Source organism: Amblyomma americanum, chromosome 3 (assembly GCF_052857255.1).
Source record: "Amblyomma americanum isolate KBUSLIRL-KWMA chromosome 3, ASM5285725v1, whole genome shotgun sequence".
In the NCBI taxonomy this organism is placed as follows: domain Eukaryota; kingdom Metazoa; phylum Arthropoda; class Arachnida; order Ixodida; family Ixodidae; genus Amblyomma; species Amblyomma americanum.
The window spans coordinates 142979909-142999814 of record NC_135499.1 but is presented as its reverse complement, the minus strand read 5'-3'; the positions used below and the strand labels follow the sequence as shown (position 1 = coordinate 142999814).

The following is a 19906-nucleotide window of genomic DNA, read 5'->3' as shown; positions in this document are numbered from 1 at the left end:
ATGCGAAGTCGTTTATTACAGCCGCGCGTCTGCGGTGGACATAGTCGCCTGGCCACCGTCACTCGAAATCCCCGCGGGAGTGTCTTCTCAGCACGATGGGCGGCAGCTGTGGCGGCCTGTGGTATGTGGGGTTCCTTCGCGGCAGCTGCGGCAGCGCGGCCTGTCTGTTCAGGTTGGGCGATGGCAGCTCCTGCGTACGATGGACGGACGCATGCGCTTGACTATATACGCGTGCTCTCTCGGAACCAATGAATATAGTATATCTGAAGTCTAAAAAACGAAGGCCGCAAAAGGGAGGTGTAAACTGCAAGCTTTCCTCCGTCCGGAAGTTGTTTATTCGAATGGTGTACAGCAGAGCTGCTAATCGCAACTGTTTACTCCGCACGAAGTACAAATGAGTTAAATGCAGTACTTTACTGCTCCAGCGGGGCTTAAAATGGCCCTACGAGCTCCCCATTTGGATTAAAGATGTGGAGAATAGTTATACTGCCTCCTCTTGTATAACGTAACAGAGCTGCCGTTTCTTATGACCCTCATCTTTCAAAAAATTTGTCAGTCACCGATTTTGCTGAGATTCAGTAATGATTTTTTTTCGTGTGTGCGAGAGGGCAGAAGAAAGGGATAGGCACACCAGCGAATGCATTCAGCGAAAACACGCACTTGGGTGCATGAGTATTATCAGGGCTATTTATTGGTACTCACCCTGCGTAACACTGTGTTCGCCAGGATGAGCACAATGGAGACGATTGCGGACACCGCTGGTATGGCCACGAACACGAACACCGGAATGAAGCCTGGGAGGACGAACGGGTGGTTCTAGGTTTTACGCGACCATTTCAGCTCGGCGCATTTCCGAATCACCTTATTTCGTGTTCCACTTAACGCCAGGTGCATCGCACGTGAGTGAAAATAAACTGACAGTGGTCAGTGCAACGGAATACCTTTGTAATGCATGTCAGCGTATTTTTCTGACTACTTCTGGTATTCTACAACTTCCTTTTCGTACCTCAATAGGGATAAATAGTATACCTCAGCTATTATATATCGCAGTCAGCATGTACACTTGAATGACGCTGCTCTCAACAACACTGCCAGTTGAATATTCACACCGGCTGCGCTGCAGCCTCATTTATACGCACTGAGGTGGAACGTATATATATATATATATATATATATATATATATATATATATATATATATATATATATATATATATATATATATATATATATATATATATATATATATATATATATATATATATATATATATATATATATACACAGCTGCCACCAGCCTACACAGTCTACGCACTGCCTTCCTGGGCATCGTGTACCGAACAGCTCAGCGCTGTCACGAATAAAGTGCAACGAAGACCGTGGAGTGAGAGAGAGGTCGTGACTGGCACTTTTTCTCGCGTACAGTCTCCAACGCCCAAGCACGCCTCAGGACTTCTTCAGTGCCACCTATTAGACGGAGTGAAAAACTGCGATGTATACTATATATAGGAGAAGGAGCGTCGGCAGCATCAAAATTCGGCTGTACATACGCCAGGCGTAAGCCTAGCAACTTCGCGGTCAGATGAAAGCGGCGTGAAGAGGGAAGCAACTGCAGCTGCCCCCCCCCTCCCCCTGGCTGTGCCAGTACCGTAGACGGAACTGCCGCCTGCTAAACGTGCCCAATGGGCACTGCAGCTCCCTTTGATGTCCCATGGACGTCCTGGACGTCCACAGGACGTCTAAGAGAGTTTCAGTGCCCATTGGGTGTGCTGACGGATGAACAGATATGCTCGCAAAGTCGAACAGTAGAGCGCAAGCTGCCTTGGGAACAGCTTTTCGCTGAACTGCTCGCGTTAAGCAGTAGTTTAGCCGATGTAGATTTTTGTTGTATTTTATAAAGTCGTATTTCTGGTATATGTTCGTGCGCGCTAGCTGCGAAATTGGACTTCACGGGGCTGCGACTTGTCACGCTGTAACTGTACTGGCATTTGTGTGTCAGCTCTGTCCTTCCCCTATTCCGTAAATTAAAGGATACAGAGAGACCCCGTTAATTCCAACTCGATTAATGCGAACATCCGGTTTGTTCGGACTGACGCTCTGGTTTCGTCAGCATCACGTGTGTTCATTCGGACTTCGCATAATTCGAATTAATCTGCGGTACTCTTCGATTCCCACCTATTGAGATAAGACATTTGCATACCTAACGCGCCAGTGAGTGATGTGAATATAGCCTTGACTGCACATGTTCACGTATTCTCACTTGACTAGAGTTTATTTACATTCATGTACATGTCATGATCGTGAATATCTTTGACGAATGTCTCATTAGGTTTGTAATATATACAGGAGACTCTGGCACCAAAAAATGGTTGGAAAGGAAATCCTAATGTATCGAGGCCAACTCGTCCCTTCTTCAGCGTCGATCAAATGGTCACCACGCAGGAGGCAGCAGACCTCTCTTCTCCGTGGTCGGAACTGGCCTCTGTCACGTGACCTCTATAGCTGGCGTCTACCATATGCGGCCAGCGAGGTCTGCTGTCTGCTGTGTGTTGACCATTTAATCGCCCCCGAAGAAGGGACCGAGTCGGTCCCGAAACGTTAAGATTTCGTTTCAAAACCTTGGATGGTGCATGTCTTTTGTGTAGGACCCTTCGTTTTCGAATAAAACACGTCTCTACCCACGTAAACACGTTTCTTAAATATCGGGTTAAACTCTATTTCTACACGAAAATAAGTATTCCTGCGCCCAAAGCTGAAGACACGGTACAAAAATTAGCAGACGTCTTACGCTAATTGCAGAGGGCTGTTTTCAGTCTAGGTCGTCTTAAACTTCTTTTAACGCTTTTAATGCGAATACATTACTAGTCCAATTACGAGAAAAGCCGGCGGTGTGTGTGAATTAGTATGTGTACTCGCACAACGTACAGAAAATCACAGCGATGGCAAGAAAAATGGGGTGACGTCATCAAGCGGCCGCATGACGCACACAGCAAGCCGAACACCACCACGTCAGTCAATCCTATACATGTCGTTCGTCACCACTGGACGACCCGCACATGTGGAGCCAGTTTTCCCGAGAAAATTCGTACCAAATTGTGACGCAACCGTTTCTCGTACAGAGTTCAGGGTGGTGTCATACGCGCACGCGTGTGTGTATGTGGGTGGGTGTCAATGCACCCAGGGAAAGTAATACGTTTGCATTCCCATAAGCAGTATTAAGTGTCTCTGCCGAGTGTTTCTTATTAGTGATAGTGTTTAATATGAGGCCAATTTCGAAGATTACGTTTGGGTCAAAGTGGAACCTTGGGCAAGTTGGTGCGATATTATCGGAATAGCGCACGGACGAGCCCTGTCTACGTGCTTCTTGGCTCGTCCGTGTTCCTGCGCCATTCCGATAGCGTACGTTTGGAAGCGAGAAGCCAAAACACCGGTGCTGACCAGAAGCCTATACTGGCATCATTGTACGCTGTGGCGTTAACTGAATGCTTTCACAGTGTAAATACAAAGCCAGGCAGGTTTTGCAAGGACGTGGATGTATACTCGGCAGCAGATGATAATGCACGCGGGTGAAATAATTGTAATAAATGAGAAAAAAATACACTTGATTATGCGATAATTTTATATTGTCTTCTGCTGAAAAATATATGACCCGATAAAACCGTAATTACAGACCCTTTTGTCGAATAACCCCCTTTGTACAAGACTTTCAGGTAAAAAATATAGCTCGATTTTTGCCCCCAAATTTCGGAAGAAATAAAACCCGAAAGCGATATGGGCCAGCAACAGCTAGTTGCCTGTCGGTTGGCGTATTCGCGCGGCTAAGATGTTAGTGAGGAAGACTCCTTCCTACCAAGTCTCACCAACATTGTGCGGTGTCGCGAGCAGTCCAAAGGTTAGGATAACTACCTCTTAAAGGGACACTGAGGAGAAATTGAAGTTGGCTTGTATCCATAGAATAGCAGCTCGTGATCACAAAAACGCCACTCTTCCTGAAAACAAAGCTCTTGTAAGGTACCAAATAGCAAGAAGCAAAATGCAGGTATCGCCGCCACAGGCCAATCTCGCAAGTACAAGCGTGATGCCTTCCTAGAACAAGAGGCGCCATCTTGGAGGAATTTTCCTTACTTCATGGAGTTAAGAATCTCTGAGGCTGGCAAAGGAAGGTTGCGCACCGCACCGCTAGCCGTCAGAAATCACAGAGTCTGCGTTTACGTCACGTTTCACGTCACTCCGTTCTGTGACGTCATAAGAGTTGCCGTGACGTCAAAAGAGTTCCCTGAGTTTGAATCAGGGCGGCGGGAAAAACTTTTTCTACTTCGAATCCAAATTTCTTTGAAATAAATGCATCTTTCGCGCCCGGACAAGCGGCAACAAAGTCATGAAATGCCGAACTATCAGATTTTGCTAACAAAAAAAAAATTGATAGTTCTCCTCAGTGTCCCTTTAAGGCTATACATTCACGCCAGTCTTGAGTGCAGCAGGAGAGTGCCCTTACTGGGATTGATGAGGACGATGGGCTGTGAGCGGAGCGGGCGGCTGAAGAGGCGCTCGGTCTTGTTGGAGTCCAGCCACCGGTAGGCGCGCATGCTGAACACGTACTTGGTGAAAGCCTGCAGGTGGCGCAGTGCCGCCGACGAGCCGCTCACGTCCATCGAGCAGTTCTCGTTGGGCGGCGGTTGCGGCTCGTCTTCGCCTTCTCCGCTGCCGCCCCTGCACCAGCTGACCACGTAGCCGTCGCTGGTGTCGTCCTGGGGCCACCAGTAGAGCCAAATCTCGGACCAGCTCTTCACGACGCCCGTCGAGAAGCAGGGCCGGTCGGGCGCTGTGGGGGTACAGCCATGATCATTATCTAGGTGACCGCACTTTCATTTCCGTCCAACAGGAAAGTATATGATGCAGGTCATATAAGCCAAGCGGTTATCTAAGCTCACGTACTTTGTTTAGCCGCCGTACAGAATAAAACTGTTTTAGTGTACTCTCATCAAAGTAAGGTAAGCCTGAAGCGATCATCTGTAAATCGCATATAATACTCAACGTTGCAACTGTTTCAGTAGTGAAGAGGGAAGACCGGTACCTGCCGACACAACTGCAAGAAACGATACAATCGGCACAAAGGTGAAGTGTGACATCAAATGGTCGGCCCCCAAACGCTCTTCATGGCCCATTCCGGAAAGTGTTTACTTCGGTCGATAGCCATTCTTTTGTGCGTTGCGTCGGGATATGTCATGTACTGCGCCGCTGGAAATTCCACCGTTGGGCGGATTTCTTGCAGTCGCGATACGCGTGATACTGCGAAGACAAATTCGTCTCTTCGAATAAACCCGAAGTTAGAAATAAGTGAGTTGTAACGAGATTAGACTGCAGGGCTACTAGACCTAAGGAGAACCAGTTTGTCCTGATTCTTCCTGAGCCATGCCCGACGAGTTGGAAGCTTGCCTTTCGAGTTCCTTCTCCAAAATCATCACCGTAATATAGCCTCAATGCGGTTGCAAGTCTCTCCCGAGCAATAAACTCGAGCGGGGGGGGGGGGGGGGGGTATGCACGTAAGTTCACTCTCTTTATTGTCGGCCGATGTTGCCGTCGCCTCGCACCACCTTTGCCGAAAAGGAAGCCATATGCCCACTGGCTGTTAAAACGCCGTCTCATGACTTCAGATATTGCTCAACCCAAGCGCATAGCAAGAGCGCAAGAAATTCCACTCTCTCTGTTCCTGTGATAGCGATCGCTTCCGCACGTGCATATACTTCTCCACTAGTCCTTCCTGCCTTACAGAAAAGCAAGCTTGCTGCACGAACCCGGCAGCGGCGGTCGCGTTTCGATGGAGGCGAAACGCAAAGGCACCCGTGTGCTGTGCGATGTCAGTGCACATTAAAAGATCCCCAGGTTTGAAATCACTCCAAAGCCCTCCACTACAATACTTCTTTCTTGATTTCTTCTCTTAGTCCCTGCTTTATCCCTTCCCTTACGGCGTGGTTCAGGTGTTCACCAATATGTTAGATACTGTGCCGTTTCCTTTCCTCAAAAACCAATTCTCATTTTTGCTCATCGCTTCTACTAATATATGTACTGTGCTAAAAAAAAAGACCCGCATTATATTCTATAACGAAGGAACAGCAGTAAATTTCTGCGCATTATGTACTTTATATATATATATATATATATATATATATATATATATATATATATATATATATATATATATATATATATATATATATATATATATATATATATATATATATATATATATATATATATATATATATATATATATATATATATAATACTGTGTATATTGCACTGTACATTTTGTGCAATAAATATTCCAGATTCTTAGCCGGTGCATGGTGCATACGCGTTCTCGCGATCTCCATGGTGTCGCAAAATGCGATCTGTGAAGCTCGGTCATCTATTTTTATCATCAAATGGATAGCGCGGGATAAGATTGCTAAAGCGTTACGATTTATCCACAACATAGTGAAATATTTGCGCCACAAATACGGTAGCCATAACCCACGGATGTACTGAGGACAATTAAATTACTCTCGCGTAATATACATATCGAAAATGACATGAGAAGAAGTTCTTACGTATAGAAAGCACAAGGACAGACAAGCGAGGGTCGCTGCTCCAGGTATCACACCCAAATGTGCACACTTCATTTGTCCAGCAGACGGAGCTTCGGATTACTAGCACTAATACAGTGACTAACCAGTACCAGTGGCGTCCATCAAGGGCGGATTTATAGATGTCTCTTGGAGGAGGCGGTCTGGGAGGGGAATATACGTGAGAAAATACCTGTACACGTTTCTTATTGGGTAAATAGTTTGTGTATATTACCTCTCCCCCTATCCTCTCTTTCTGTCCCCTCACCTCTTTCATTTCATTTCTCCATTCTGCCTTCTATCCTTTATTTCCACTGCCCCAGCTCAGGTGCTTCAGTATCAATGGCAGATGCCGGGGCTTGCAAAAATCTTTTCCTTCCTTTTTATTATTTTAATAAAACCACTTACTACTACTACTTTCTTCGTGAAAAAAATGGGGTTCTTAATGTTTTTTCGTGAAAAATATTTGGTTACTCCCCTGCTTACCCCTTAAATACTTCACTGCCGTGCGTCCACCTGCACTTGCTTTGTGTAGCTTCTCTAAGCGCCGTCAGAAGCGAGTCATGTATGTTACTATTTAGTGCCTAGATCACTGCACAACCTTTGACCTCACGTTCATGCAGCTCCGAGGACCCGGCCAAGCAAACCATCGCCACAGGCCGGGCTGCCAGCGTCATGAGCCTCCGGGACATGAACGTTTGAGTGCAGTGGGGCCGTGCGGGGGCCCAAGGACCTGCGCGTCCTAAACTCCCCTGTATGTATTAAAGTTTCCACCACCACCACCATATGAAGAGGCCTGCATGGTTTTGTCAAAGGGCACACGCTCACGAACTCGCACGATGTACGGTAAGGCTGTATACTCCATTCCAAGAAGTTACCGCTACAACAAACGCAACCTGGTAAAAAGTCAGTGCTTGAATCGCGAGCGTTATCCGGGCACCGAATTCGCAACGTGTAAGCGCACCTAGTCTCTTGCTGCGGAAGTTCTTCTGGTACAGCGTGGTGCCGTCCTGGCGACGCAGGTAGATGGCGACGCGGAATCGCCACAAGTCGGTGGGCACCAGGAACTGCCCGCTGTCGCCGCTCACGTGTTCCTCGAAGCACTCCATGTAGCAGTTGCCCTCCGAGGCACACACTTTGGCCGTGAACGTGAGGCCGGCGGCCCGATCCGCGCGCCACCGCACGCCCACCGCGAAGTCCGATTGGGCAAGCGGCTCGAACTTCAGCACTGCGATAAAAAAAAAACAAGAAAAGACCAGCCCTTTCCGGGTAAGACGAAGGACTCAGTGAGAGGGGCTGGTCGCTGCTGCTGCTGTTGATATTGCTTTTCTTTATTAAACAGCGTGCGCTAACAGGACGTACACAGGAAACTTGGAGACAGAGAAAAGAAGCGCTTCTTATGCGCTTCTTTCCTCTGTCTCCAAGTTTCCTGTGTCCGTCCTGTTAGCGCACGCTGTTTAATAGAGATGTACCAACTAGCCCGTCAGAAAGTCCTACTGCTTTTCTTTGGCCGGCGCAAGAGGCAGTTGCACCACGAGAGGCAGCAGCACGACCGTCGTGTCACGTGATTGCACGTTTTAGCTCTGCAGAAATATTCTCCCTCCATATATGTCACGTCACGCATGAAGGAGCGTGACATGTCATGTCACACATCACGTGACCTGATGGCGCGACGCCGATTCAATGCTAAAATGGCCCAGAAACAGCTCTCGCTGTTTAAAAGTGAAGAAACGCTCACGGAACGCGACACCAGTTTTAGCGCCAGCTGTTAAATGCGTAAGGCGGTCGTGACCAGGGCTGGGCACGACACTTGAAAGAAATATCGGCTGATACCCGATACCCTCAGAAATCGTACTTCATACAAGACCCGAAATTCCTACAAGACCCGATACAGACCCGAAATTGATTTTCGATACAGACCCTCGATACTGTATCATCGATACTTTACTGTACTGAAATCCTGTTACTGAAATCGCCACTATTAATAAAGCTGGTAATACGATTTGGTAAGAAATTTTTTCCGTGGTTTCAACGACGGTCACATCCTTCTTTTCCTGGACCCTCCTAACGAAATTGGCTGCAATGTAATACTCACCAGTTCATCGGGTTCCAGAAAATGCGATACAGCTCTGCTGCGGTAAAGCACGTTTAATTAGCCTCAGATTAATTGCAGTATGAATATTAGCTTATAACACTAAATTCTACGATTACCTTGCGTGATCATTAATGCAGTTGTCTTTACCGATGACGATAGCAAGGAATTTGACTCTGGAAGTTACATATGTGGCGCCTGGCTGAATTGAACATGAACAGGTTCGCGCACTCACGGGGGTCTCTGGTCCAGAGCGACGTGCAGAAGCTCCTGTTGCTGAAGCCGCCCACACAGCGTCGGCACACGTCCACCCCGCAGAAGGTCAGGTTCGTGTTGCCTGGAAAGTCGCCCAGCACGTCCGCCGTCGTGTTGTCCATCAGCCGGCATCGAATAGCGGCGGCCGAGGCGGGCGAGCCCGGTACCGGCAGAGCCGGAAGCCGCGTGGGTACCACGAAGGCGCCGCGCTCCTGCAGGAGGTCCTGTAAGGCGGAGTCGGCAGCTCCTTCACTTCTGATACATTCCCGAAGGGCAGAACTGACAATGATACCACTGTATAACACCATACCAACTCTTCTATAAACCACACCCCACCACAGCTGAGAAAGCTCCATCCCTGCCCTCGCCAAACCAAAGGCCATGGCGCACAGGTGGAGTTAATGGCGGATGGGACACCGGAGGTCCCCTCATCTCCTATCGAGAGAGTTTCTGCTCATAAACCGCACTGACTCTCTGTTATTTCTGCGATTGGAGTTGAAAAAAAAGCGTAATGCATAAGCATGGTGACCGACGGTGCGCTTGAGTAGCAGATGGACACCAAGAGAGGGTAAACGCAGCTGCATAGGCGGAGAGTAACTGTGGGAGATGAGGCTATAGGGATTTACTGGGATATTGTCCCAGGAGAATAACAACTGGTCAAACTGATTTATGGAACTACTCCCATTTGATTCCAGCTGGTATCAAATGGTTTCAGCTGGAATCAACTGGGACTAGTTCCATGTAAACCAGTTTGACCAGTTGGAGCTAGTTAGGAAGGTTTAGTCGGATTGGCTGCGTTGGAGTACGACAGGCTAATTGGAGATGGATGGGAAAAGCTTTTGTTCTACACTGAGTTTAGCCTGATTGATGATGGTGATCCTCTGTCACTAAAATGGCGCAACACTGCAGAAATATTAGCTTGAGCTGTCACCGCCCGTTGAGAGGCCAGCCTCAAAAAGTTCTTATCATGTAGAACTGATTTCTGGATATCATAGTGCCACTGCATTGACCAACAACGTGCGGAAGGGAAGATGTTAGGCCTGGATCAGCAGGTCACGGAGCGTTACGTGCAGACAGCACTGCGAGCTTCAGGCCGCGACTAGCTGACAAAGCAACTAGCTACAAGTCTGTTCACCCAGCACAGCAACACTTGCCTGTGCCAGACGGCCACTGCTGAAGCACCCGGCGAACGAGTCTCGCACGCGGCACAGCGCACCCCGGCGTCCGGCGCTGCAGTTGAAGGCGCCGAAGTGGCGACTCATCGTGGAGGACGGGCCGTAGCAGAGGCAGAATCTGTCGGCCTTCGGGTTACTGCGCCGCTTCCAGAGGTACAAGATCGACTTATTCATGAACAGGAATTCGTGGACTTCGAAAAGGTTGGAAGTCGTCGGTCCTGGTAACTGCGAGGGAGAGAGGGTGGCAGGCATACGTCAAGAGGGGGATTAACAAGAAAGGAAAATAATAAGGAGGTGGCTATATTGCCGGCAGCCAATTCTTTTCTTCCTCCATGCCGGCAGCCATGCAGTGTCGTTTCATTGGCAGTGTGCCGTGACGTGACCGGAATCAGACAATGGGATCTAATTGCTCGTAAAGTTCCCTGCGGGCTATTTTGCCGACTGGCGGCGCAGTTTCGTTCAAATAGTGATGTCCTTTTCGCACCGAGGGTGACAGACATAGTGAACACTTCTCCAGTGCCTAGAAGTCCGCACTATTCACATGCATGGGTACTGTTCGTACTCCGGGAACAAGTGCGCAAACATGGCACCACTGTGCGCCAGCACTTCGCAACGCTACATTCTGAACGCCTGTACAAATCTGTTTGTCAAAGATTCTTGCAGCCTCAAATTGACACTGTCTTGATATTTATGCGTTTCCCAACAAGCAAAAACGCAACGAAATGACGTAAAAACGATCTTCATTAGATTTGACTCGAATATTTGCCGTGATCAGCGAGAGCAACCGCAGCGTATTAGTGAGAGCTGAAAAGAAAGCCTGCGTCTCCACATCTATACAAGGAGGGACTGCCATAGGTATGCGGACATATAGGGGGCCCACCCTGCAGTTTGGTCGCTTGTGCAATCACACTTCCATCCCGGGTACTCACTGAGGAAAGGTAAAGAAGCAAAGTGGTCAGGCTGGTGCGCATCTCACTGAAACGAGATATAGGAAGGGCGGTGCAAGGAGATTAGGGCGAAGACAAGCCACCGAAAGAGACGGCAGGTATGATGAGAAAATCCAACCTGTAGTTTTTGTCGACGAATGGAGGAAAAACACCTCGAGCGAACTGATATTGCGCTTCTTTTCTTCTTCTGCTTCTTCGTCTGTTGTCTTAGCGGCACGTGCAGTTTTTTGCATTGCCAAAAAGGGCAGTCGGCCAGCTGCAGAATTTTTCTAGGTTTGCAAGATTAGAGGTTTCAAACAAGCATCAACGAGAAGGCATGACTAAGCAGCAAAAAAAGAAAGATTGCAGCCGCTCAAAAATATACATGCCAATATGTTGTCTGCATTACCCTTGTTACACCACTCCTATCTTGGTCCTGACAGGACCCACAGTATCTTAAATAAATAAGTAAGTTAATTCCAATTAATAGATTCTTGCACGCCAAGACTGCACAAAGGTATGAGGAACGCAGTAATTAAGTTTCACAGCAAGGAATGGCGCGGCAGAAACAGGACGTTGGAAGAACACAACACGCTTTGCTGTTGCGTTCTTCAACCAACGTCCTGATTCTGTCGGGTCATTCCGAAATTATGTACCATGGTAGGTATCAGAACGTGGAACCTGGACAGAAGGAAAGAAACAGGACGGGACAAGCGCTGTTTATTCCCTTCAATCCGTTTTCCCCGTTGTTGTCTGCCATGAATATGTACCAACCTGCCCACTTTTTTTCACCAGTGAAATATACCAGGTGTTTCAGGAAAGCCGATACTAATCTTTAGAAATACGTCTTTTGAGTTATGAAGACGGCTTCGAATTCTGCGGCAGAACAATACTAGTGTCGGTGGACATCAGAAAGCAGGTAAAGTTTACTCTTTTGCTGGTTAACTAATTCCTCGTTCTAAACAAGTGGCACCGCCACGGTTGTTCGTTTTACGTTAGACTCACGATAGCGACGTGCCCTCGCTCGTTATAAGCGAGCGTTAGTAATAACTTATGAACAAATGTGATTGTGAACTTTTGAGAGCACCTACGAATAAGCATGTTTACACTGCTTGTGTCCGCGCGCCGCGGAGGGAACTCATAAATATGGTGCTGCCTGTTGCACTTTTCAAATATGCAGTACATATATCTGGAGTGGAAGGTTGCAACACGACGAATTTTAGGACTTTAGTTAGCAGTCATTTTTGCTCATGCAAAAGTTTTTGAAGTTGGCGCCAAAAACATGCACCTGGAACCTAAACTAAAACATTAAAAATTTTTGTAAAAATATTTCTCACGTATATTAAACCTAATAAAAAATTATGAAATTTATTTTTGTAAACAGTGGTAAAAGTTTTGGTTTCTAACTAGTGGCGCCCTCAGTAAGCTGTTTTCTTTTCTAAACAGCGTCTGGAACGGGAATGTGGACTTTGCCTCACAGATGATCGAACGCGCTAGAAAAGTTTGTTGGTACTCGGATGGTGTGGCTCAATGCAGAAGTGTGTTTACTGAAAGCTTGTGTGAAAACAAAGGTGCTTTAAACACTTGCGCGGCAGATAGTGTGTTACACAGCAGACTGTGCTGTCCAAAAGTGCAGCCATGTTTCGCAGAAAGTTCGGACTGTTTCCACTAACTCCTGCTTACTGCTCATAAAGCAGAACACCGTCCTGTTGAAGTAAGTTTTCTAATTTTATTTATTTTACATCGTCTGTTTCTTACTCCTTTTGTGAAGAGGGGTTATGTGCCGCAGATTTCACTTGCTTTATCTCGTATTTTGAAGTAGGTGTGCAATATGCGTAGGGTGTAAATGTATTTCACGTGCCGATAACCGGCTGACGCAAAGATACATAATCGCGGAGTTGACGTTTCCATTCACATGGGAAAGTTATGCTGAGGGGTGTGGGACAGATGCGAGCTGCGCTGCAGTGCTCAACTCATTGAGGTTGTTTCAAGATAAATTAAGGTCGTTGGCAAAATGGATGCAGTTTCGCTTTGAGAATTTCGCGTAAACATTGAGCGTTTACCATGTTTATCGCATCACGGATGCTTGCCGTATACAAAAGATGTTTATTTATAGACGCCGTCAATGCTGCGGACTGGGAGGGGGAGGGCGGGCAGTGCAGCGCGTGCATCTGTCAGCCTGCGCACTCATCCGCCTTGTCAAGCCGAAACGAATGAGCCGAGCATCGCTAATAAAAAGAGCGAAGCGAACCGTGAAGGAAGTTCTCAAATATTAGAACTGGTTTTTGGAGCGTCTCGCGCGGGTCATCTGGCCTAGCGCGTTAACTTTTTTGCCGTTCTCGCCGTGGTCGCGGCTCGTCGTGTTTTTCTCGTTTCTGCACGCAATCGCGAGCATCGCCCGTCCATGACTCGCCACCGCGGGCATCCAGCCGGGAACACTGACAGCCCCGTGGAAGCGTCTCCGCCGCTAATCACTCGGGGAACTGTGGCACAATTTGTGCCATCGGAACGCGGGACGAGTAGCGACCCACATAGCCGTGACATGACGTGATCACGCGACCTCGCGAGTAGGGCTGCGGGCAGAAATTCGACCGCTTTATTAATAAACGCCAACCATTTTTTTGCCGCTCGGTGTGCAGGGCACCTTAAGTACGATAGCTACTCGGAAGAACTCTCCATTTTTCCGTCGCGGTGCGAACACATTGGCCGGCGCGACAACGTAACATGTGATTGTGCAAGTTGTTTTGATGGAAATGTCCACAGATTGTTAGCAATAGTTTTTTCAGGGCTTACCGACTGTCCTCCCTATTTTGTTATTACAATTGCGTCTGAATGTGACCGTTTAACATATATGTACAGTTGAACCTCGTTATAACGTAACGGTTTATAATGAAATAATGGATATAACGAAGGAATGATTAATCCCCTTGGAACCTTGTTCAACACTGGATATAACGAAGCTACGGCTATAGCGAAGTAATCCCCGGACCTCTTCAACTTTGTTATAAGGAGGTTTGACTGTAGTAAATTTATTGAAGGGCTTATGGTGCGCATGCATTTAATTAAAACATCATTTCGTGGCCGCAAGAGTATTTTTTTTAGGTATCCTGCTCAGACCTACCCCTCTCCTTTTGAGTGTGCTGCTTAGCTGTTTCGCTACCTAGTTGCAGATTAGAAGGCCACCAATTTGCAGCAGCTTCATCACTTTGCTGCATCTGAGTTAGCATTGTTTCTGTTCGTTTTTATTCTGACTGTGCAGCTGTCTAGGTAACCTAGGCAGCTGCTACTTAAACCAGTGCATTGGCAATGCAAGCATTCATCACCACCATTCTCACTATTTGTGGAATGCACCTTCATATCAAACTGCTTTCACCAATATGTTTGGTGATATTAAATGGTAGAGAACAGTGATCAGTGATGCATATAAAATACTTCAGACACAGTATGCGAACTCGTTTAGTATTTGTGCCAGCCATGGTAGTGCTTTTTTTCTTTCTTATTCAAGTGCCGCCGCGGTGGCTCAGGGGTTACGGCGCTCGGCTGCTGACCCGAAAGACGATGGTTCGGTCCCGGCCGCGGCGGTTGAATTTCGATGGAGGCGAAATTCTAGAGGCCTGTGCAGTGTGCGATGTCAGTGCACGTTGAGGAACCCCAGGTGGTCGAAATTTCCAGAGCCCTTCACTATGGCGTCCTTCATAGCCTGAGTCACTTTGGGACGTTAAACCTCCCTAAGCCAAACCAAACCTTTCTTATTCAAGCAAACTCCACTCAAACATCCAACTCCTAGCACATAAAGTGTCACCTACATTGTGCCATATGCCTTACTCTAAGTGTACAGTGCAATTTAGCAAAGTTCTGCTATAATGGGTATACTTTGTTACCATAAGATGCAGCTATTTTTTCTGCATTGCTCAGATCAGGTACAATTTTGTAGGCTGAATTCTAATGCTTTGAAAAAATACTTTAGTTTTGGGGGGTCTTGTGAGCTCTGTCTAGCTCATGTCAGCAGAGTTCTCATTTTGTAATTAAAGGGGGGCATGGCTTTGATATACCAAAAAAATGGCCAAAAAATTGCTTTTTGAAAATTGTTGTATTAGCTTGCATGTCTCGTTTTCTATGCTGTTCAGAGGTTTCATTACTGAAAGCAATTGCAAAGTTCTGAAAAATTGTTTCATGAAACGCAGCAGCTCTGCATTGGGCTTTGATGAACCAGTGCAGAAAGACAACGAACAAGTAGAAGGATGACGTGGGCAAAAGTGCTCAGATTTTGCACTGGTTCTTCAAAGATCATGGAAGACCAACCGGCGCAACAGGAAGTTTTACTCTGCTTTGGGGGGAATGGTTTCAGCAATGAAACCTATGGACTGTTTTATGCATTTTGAGCCAATTTGTTTTGTTGCACTCCTAGGACCACAGGGCAGGTCAAGACATTCTTTGTGTCTCAAATTTATGAATTTTTAGATTTCTTATATAACATTTTTTGTCACTCTGGATACGTGAAGCCACCACGGTGGCTGAGTGGCTATGGTGCTCAACTGCTGATCCGAAAGACTCGGGTTTGATCCTGGCCATGGTAGTCTCATTTCGATGTAAGCGAAATGCTATAGGCCCACATAATGTGCGGTGTCAGTGCATGTTAAAAAACCTCAGGGGGTCGAAATTCCCGGATCCCCCCACTATATCGTCCCCATAGCCTGAGTAACTTTGGAGCGTTAAACTCCATAAAACCCATCTAGATGTGTTAACAGATATGGCATCACAAAATTTCAGAACCAAAATTTGGCCTTTGCAAAAAAAATAAAATGAAATGTCTTGACCTGTAGTGCGCCGGTAGGAATGCAGTGAATGCAGAACCAGCCTTCTGCCACATTTTCAGAACTCTGCAACCTTTTCACATGAATGAGAGGAAAGATACACATTAGAAAACAATTTTCTGTAAGAGTGAAATTTTGTGAGTAATCGTAAAATTATTTCTAACATGCTAAAAAGAATGCATGTAAATACATCAAGAAATAAAAAGAAATTTTGCTGCAAGTTGCGTTGAAGCCATTAAGACACAGCTTCACAGTGTTACAAAGCGTTGCACCAGTGATTGAGTCAAAATTCACAGTTTCATGACGCCTACTCATGCAATGTGAATGCAGGACCATGGGTGAACGGCAAGACAGCCTTGAAGGTTGGGTTGCCATCCGTGAAAACTTGTTCGACCCCGTGGACGTGCCTGCTCACAGCACGTCACGCTTCAACGTTGCCTTCAACCGTGTTGAGTGCCAGTTTGCAATCAGCTACTCGGAGGGTGAGCGCCATGCCTGTGACAAGGACAACTATGCAGCACGTGCCGCGCTACTTTCCCCTGAGGCCCTGCATGACGTGCATCGGCAACTCCTGCTCATGTGCCCAGCACTTGAGGACTCTTTTCCACTGAGTGGGTCACAGAACAACAAAGGATCACGAGGCTTCTTTGGGCTGCTTTCAGGAATGAATTACAGAGCTGAAGGACTCGAGCCATCTATAGAGGAGAAGGTTTGCAGGGAACTAGAGGGCTATTTTAAGCAGGCGCTTGATGCAACGGGGAAGAGACTGCTCTTTTCGGTGCTCTTCGGTGAGGAGGATTACTTGACAGACTATGAAGAAGATATACAGGTAAGAGCGCAGCATCAAGCTTTCTCTTTTAAGTTGAAAAACATGTTTATTGTTTTACTGGAACTGCTGTTAAAATTTACCGTCCTAATTTATGGAGCTGGGTGGTGGTTTTTAGGAATTCTTTGAGTTGTCAGACAAAAAAAAAGATCATTTACGCTATCGTTGCAAAAGATGATTGTGGGTGACAGCAAACAAGCACCAAAATTGAACGGCTTTCAAATGTGTTGTTTGCGAATTATTGGTGAAACATGACTGTGGCTGTTCAGTGTTCGTGGTAGGTTCATTTCTTGTCTACTCTGGCTTTATTTCGGTGTGCATCCAGTTCGCGGCTTTTTGGTTCTCTAGTCATGTTGTGCTGCTCTTTTGTGTCAATTCTAACACCTAGTGGTTGTGGCGCTCGGCTGCTGACTGAAATGACGCGGGTTCAATCCCGGCTATGGCGGTTGCATTTCGATGGAGGCGAAATGCTAGAGGCTTGTGTACTGTGCAGTGTCAGTGCACGTTGAAGAACCCCAGGTGGTCGAAATTTCTGGTGCCTTTCACTACAGCGTCCCTCATAGCCCGAGTCACTTTGGGACATTAAACCCCCATAAACCCATAAACCATCTTAATGCCTAGTGCATCTGCTGGAGGGCACTGCACACTCATGCACTGGCTTGCAGATGCTGTTGTGCATAGCCTGCCTACGTTTCTCTTGTAGTAGACATTTACAGAGCTGCCTGTTATAGCCACTGCTATCTGCCATTTGTCATGAAGGGGCATTTAACTGTAAGTGAAAATAGAGCTTTTATACATGGGAACCCAGTCACTTACCACTGTTTGCAAGCTTGTCGACCTGTCCTTTCACCCTTATGTGATAGAGGTCGCGAGGCTTCATTTGATTCCATGATTTTCATGTGTGCAGTGAACAGAGTAGCTGCTGCGGTAAAAATACTTTGTCTCACACTATTGCCTTTCTGTATCTCCTTTAGAACATGCCTGATGGCGAACCTAGTGATGGTATAGGTGTTGGTGCACTGTGGCTTTATTCTATTCTTAAGAGGTGGAGTTATCTTTCTCTTGTTGCGTAATGATATTGTAACGAACACTTGCCACAGTAGCACTGAGATAGCACAGAAGACTGTGCTCCAACTAGATGGCTGACTCGCGTACTACCACACCCACACTTTGTCCTTGTCTGTTTGCCCATGAGCACATGGCATTACTACCTCCATCAAAGCGGCAGCCTGACGCCGGCAGCTAACAGAAGGTCAAGGGGGTAAAGTAATGTGCACTGTGGGGAGTGCAGGGCATAGACTACAGGTAAGGTGCTAATACAGTGGGTTGCAGCCTGTTGTGGTAAGGTTTCATGCGTATCATGTGGACAGTTTCGGCTAGATGGCACCACCGTGCTAAGGATCTTTGGTCCCACGGTACAGCTTTGTAACTAACGTCACTAAGATGCAAACTACCTCGTATGCACCGAAGTACGAGCGGAGTAGCTTTTCGGAGAGCCTGCAATGGTGCACGGGTGTCCATACCCTCGCAGAATCGCTGGGCTCATGCCGAACGACTTGGTGTCTGAGGTTGTAGTGACCGGAATCAAGGTGTTGCTCGTGTTGAATTTGACATCTTGTGAGCTGGCAGGTTTCTTTAGCCTGGTGACAAATGTGTCGACATCAACATAGATGTCAGTGTCAACTTCGCCGTGACCGGTGAGTAGCATAGTGTCCAGCATAGTAGTGATATGATGCCCGTGAACCAGTTGGAAAGGGGTAAGACGGGTTGTCTTCTGCTCGGCCGTATTGTAGGAAAAGGTTACATACGGGAGAACTTTGTCTCATTTGCGGTGGCCAACATCGACATACATAAAAAGCATGTCTGTGAGCATCCGGTAGAGGCAATCAGTCAGTTCGTTTGTTTGTGGATGATAAGCCATGTTCTTTCTGTGACTGGTATGGGTAAGCTCAAAGACACACCACATTAAGTCAGCCGTAAAGGTGGTGCTGCGGTCGGTAACAATGACCGATGGTGCACCGTGACGCAAGACTCTGGGTGTTACAAAAATTGAGCCACTTTGGCAGCAGTTGCATGGGGAAATGGCTTAAAGAACAGCACTTGAAGAACGTTTTTTTCTGTTTGTGTGCATATATATATATATATATATATTGTCGTGTGTGTTATTATTATTTCCTCATTTTGCACTTAACGTCATCTTCAACCAGCTGGGCGCTGATCGACGGTGAAGAGGTAGAAGATCGGCAGGACTCGCTCGTGAGCCCGGCCGCGACCGCTTGGCCTTTCTCTGGCGCCTGCTACTGTGGTCCTGGTTCCCCATCGTGCCTTCGACCCGCGTAGTTCAGGCCCTATCTGTATGGATGCCCATTCCAGGTGTTAACAGACCACCACTCTCTGTGCTGGCTGACCAATCTAAGGGACCCTGCAGGCCGACTTGCGCGGTGGGCCCTTCGACTGCAAGAATTCGGCGCTACGATCGTCTATAAGTTTGGTCGCAGACACACTGATGCTGACTGCCTTTCCCGCGCTCCCGTTGAATCCGCGCCTGCTGATACGGACGACGACTTTGACATCATCTTAGGAGCTCTAAGTACCGACGATATGGTGGCGCGGCAGCGACTCGACCCCGACCTTCGCGACGTGATCTCACATTTGGAGGGTCAAGGAGGCGTAGTTCCTCGTCCTTTTGTACGCGTAGTACGTCATTTATGCCTTCAAGACAACGTACTTTATAAGAACTTTGCCCTGAGCCCGAGGTCATGGCTTTTAGTTGTGCCCACTGATCTACGTGATGAAATTATAGAAGTGTCTCATAATGACCCCTCCTCGGGACACTTGGGGTTCAGTCGAACGCTCGCGCGAGTACGTTCCAAGTACTATTGGCCACAACTTGACAAGACCGTCCGCCATTACACCAGGACCTGCCGCGAGTGTCAATGGCGCAAGACTCCATCCGTGAAGCCTGTGGGCCACCTTCACCCCATCATTCCCCCGCTCAGTAAGTTCCAAAAGATCGGTATGGACCTACTCGGACCTTTTCCAAAGTCGCAATCGGGCAACCGATGGATCGTTGTTGCGACGGACTACCTCACGCGGTATGCTGAATCACGCGCTCTGCCCTCATCAACGCCTTGGGATGTGGCAAAGTTTTTCGTCGAGTCCATCGTTCTTCGACACAGTGCCCCCGAGGTCCTTATCATTGATCGTGGTGCCG

At 47.3% G+C, this 19906-nt stretch overlaps 2 protein-coding genes across 2 annotated transcripts in view; one reads left to right on the top strand and one right to left on the bottom strand.

The window, feature by feature from the left end:
• On the bottom strand, nt 1–11269 carry LOC144124169 (uncharacterized). Its single transcript, XM_077656824.1, has 8 exons — nt 11192–11269; nt 11056–11101; nt 10106–10351; nt 8932–9175; nt 7569–7832; nt 4495–4821; nt 703–794; nt 1–190 (listed from the first exon to the last, which is right to left on the bottom strand). Exons 2-8 carry the CDS (start codon nt 11095–11097, stop codon nt 59–61), a joined length of 1347 nt encoding a protein of 448 aa, XP_077512950.1. The 5' UTR covers nt 11098–11101; nt 11192–11269; the 3' UTR covers nt 1–58.
• Nucleotides 11270–12484: 1215 nt separating this feature from the next.
• Nucleotides 12485–19906, top strand: part of LOC144125051 (WASP homolog-associated protein with actin, membranes and microtubules-like) — a 31712-nt gene continuing 24290 nt past the window's right edge. Inside the window, exons 1-2 of the mRNA XM_077658105.1 lie at nt 12485–12766; nt 16197–16695. Coding sequence (XP_077514231.1) covers nt 16201–16695 — 495 coding nt within the window. The 5' untranslated portion in view covers nt 12485–12766; nt 16197–16200. The remainder of the gene's footprint in view (nt 12767–16196; nt 16696–19906) is intronic.

Coding starts and splice junctions, on each gene's coding strand:
- LOC144124169 (XM_077656824.1), bottom strand. CDS start 11,097: ATGCGCACCAGCCTGACCACTTTGCTTCTTTACCTTTCCTCA. Junction 9,176..10,105: donor GCAGTGGCCGTCTGGCACAG/GCAAGTGTTGCT, acceptor TCCGCCTTACAG/GACCTCCTGCAGGAGCGCGG. Junction 4,822..7,568: donor CTTCCGCAGCAAGAGACTAG/GTGCGCTTACAC, acceptor GTACCCCCACAG/CGCCCGACCGGCCCTGCTTC.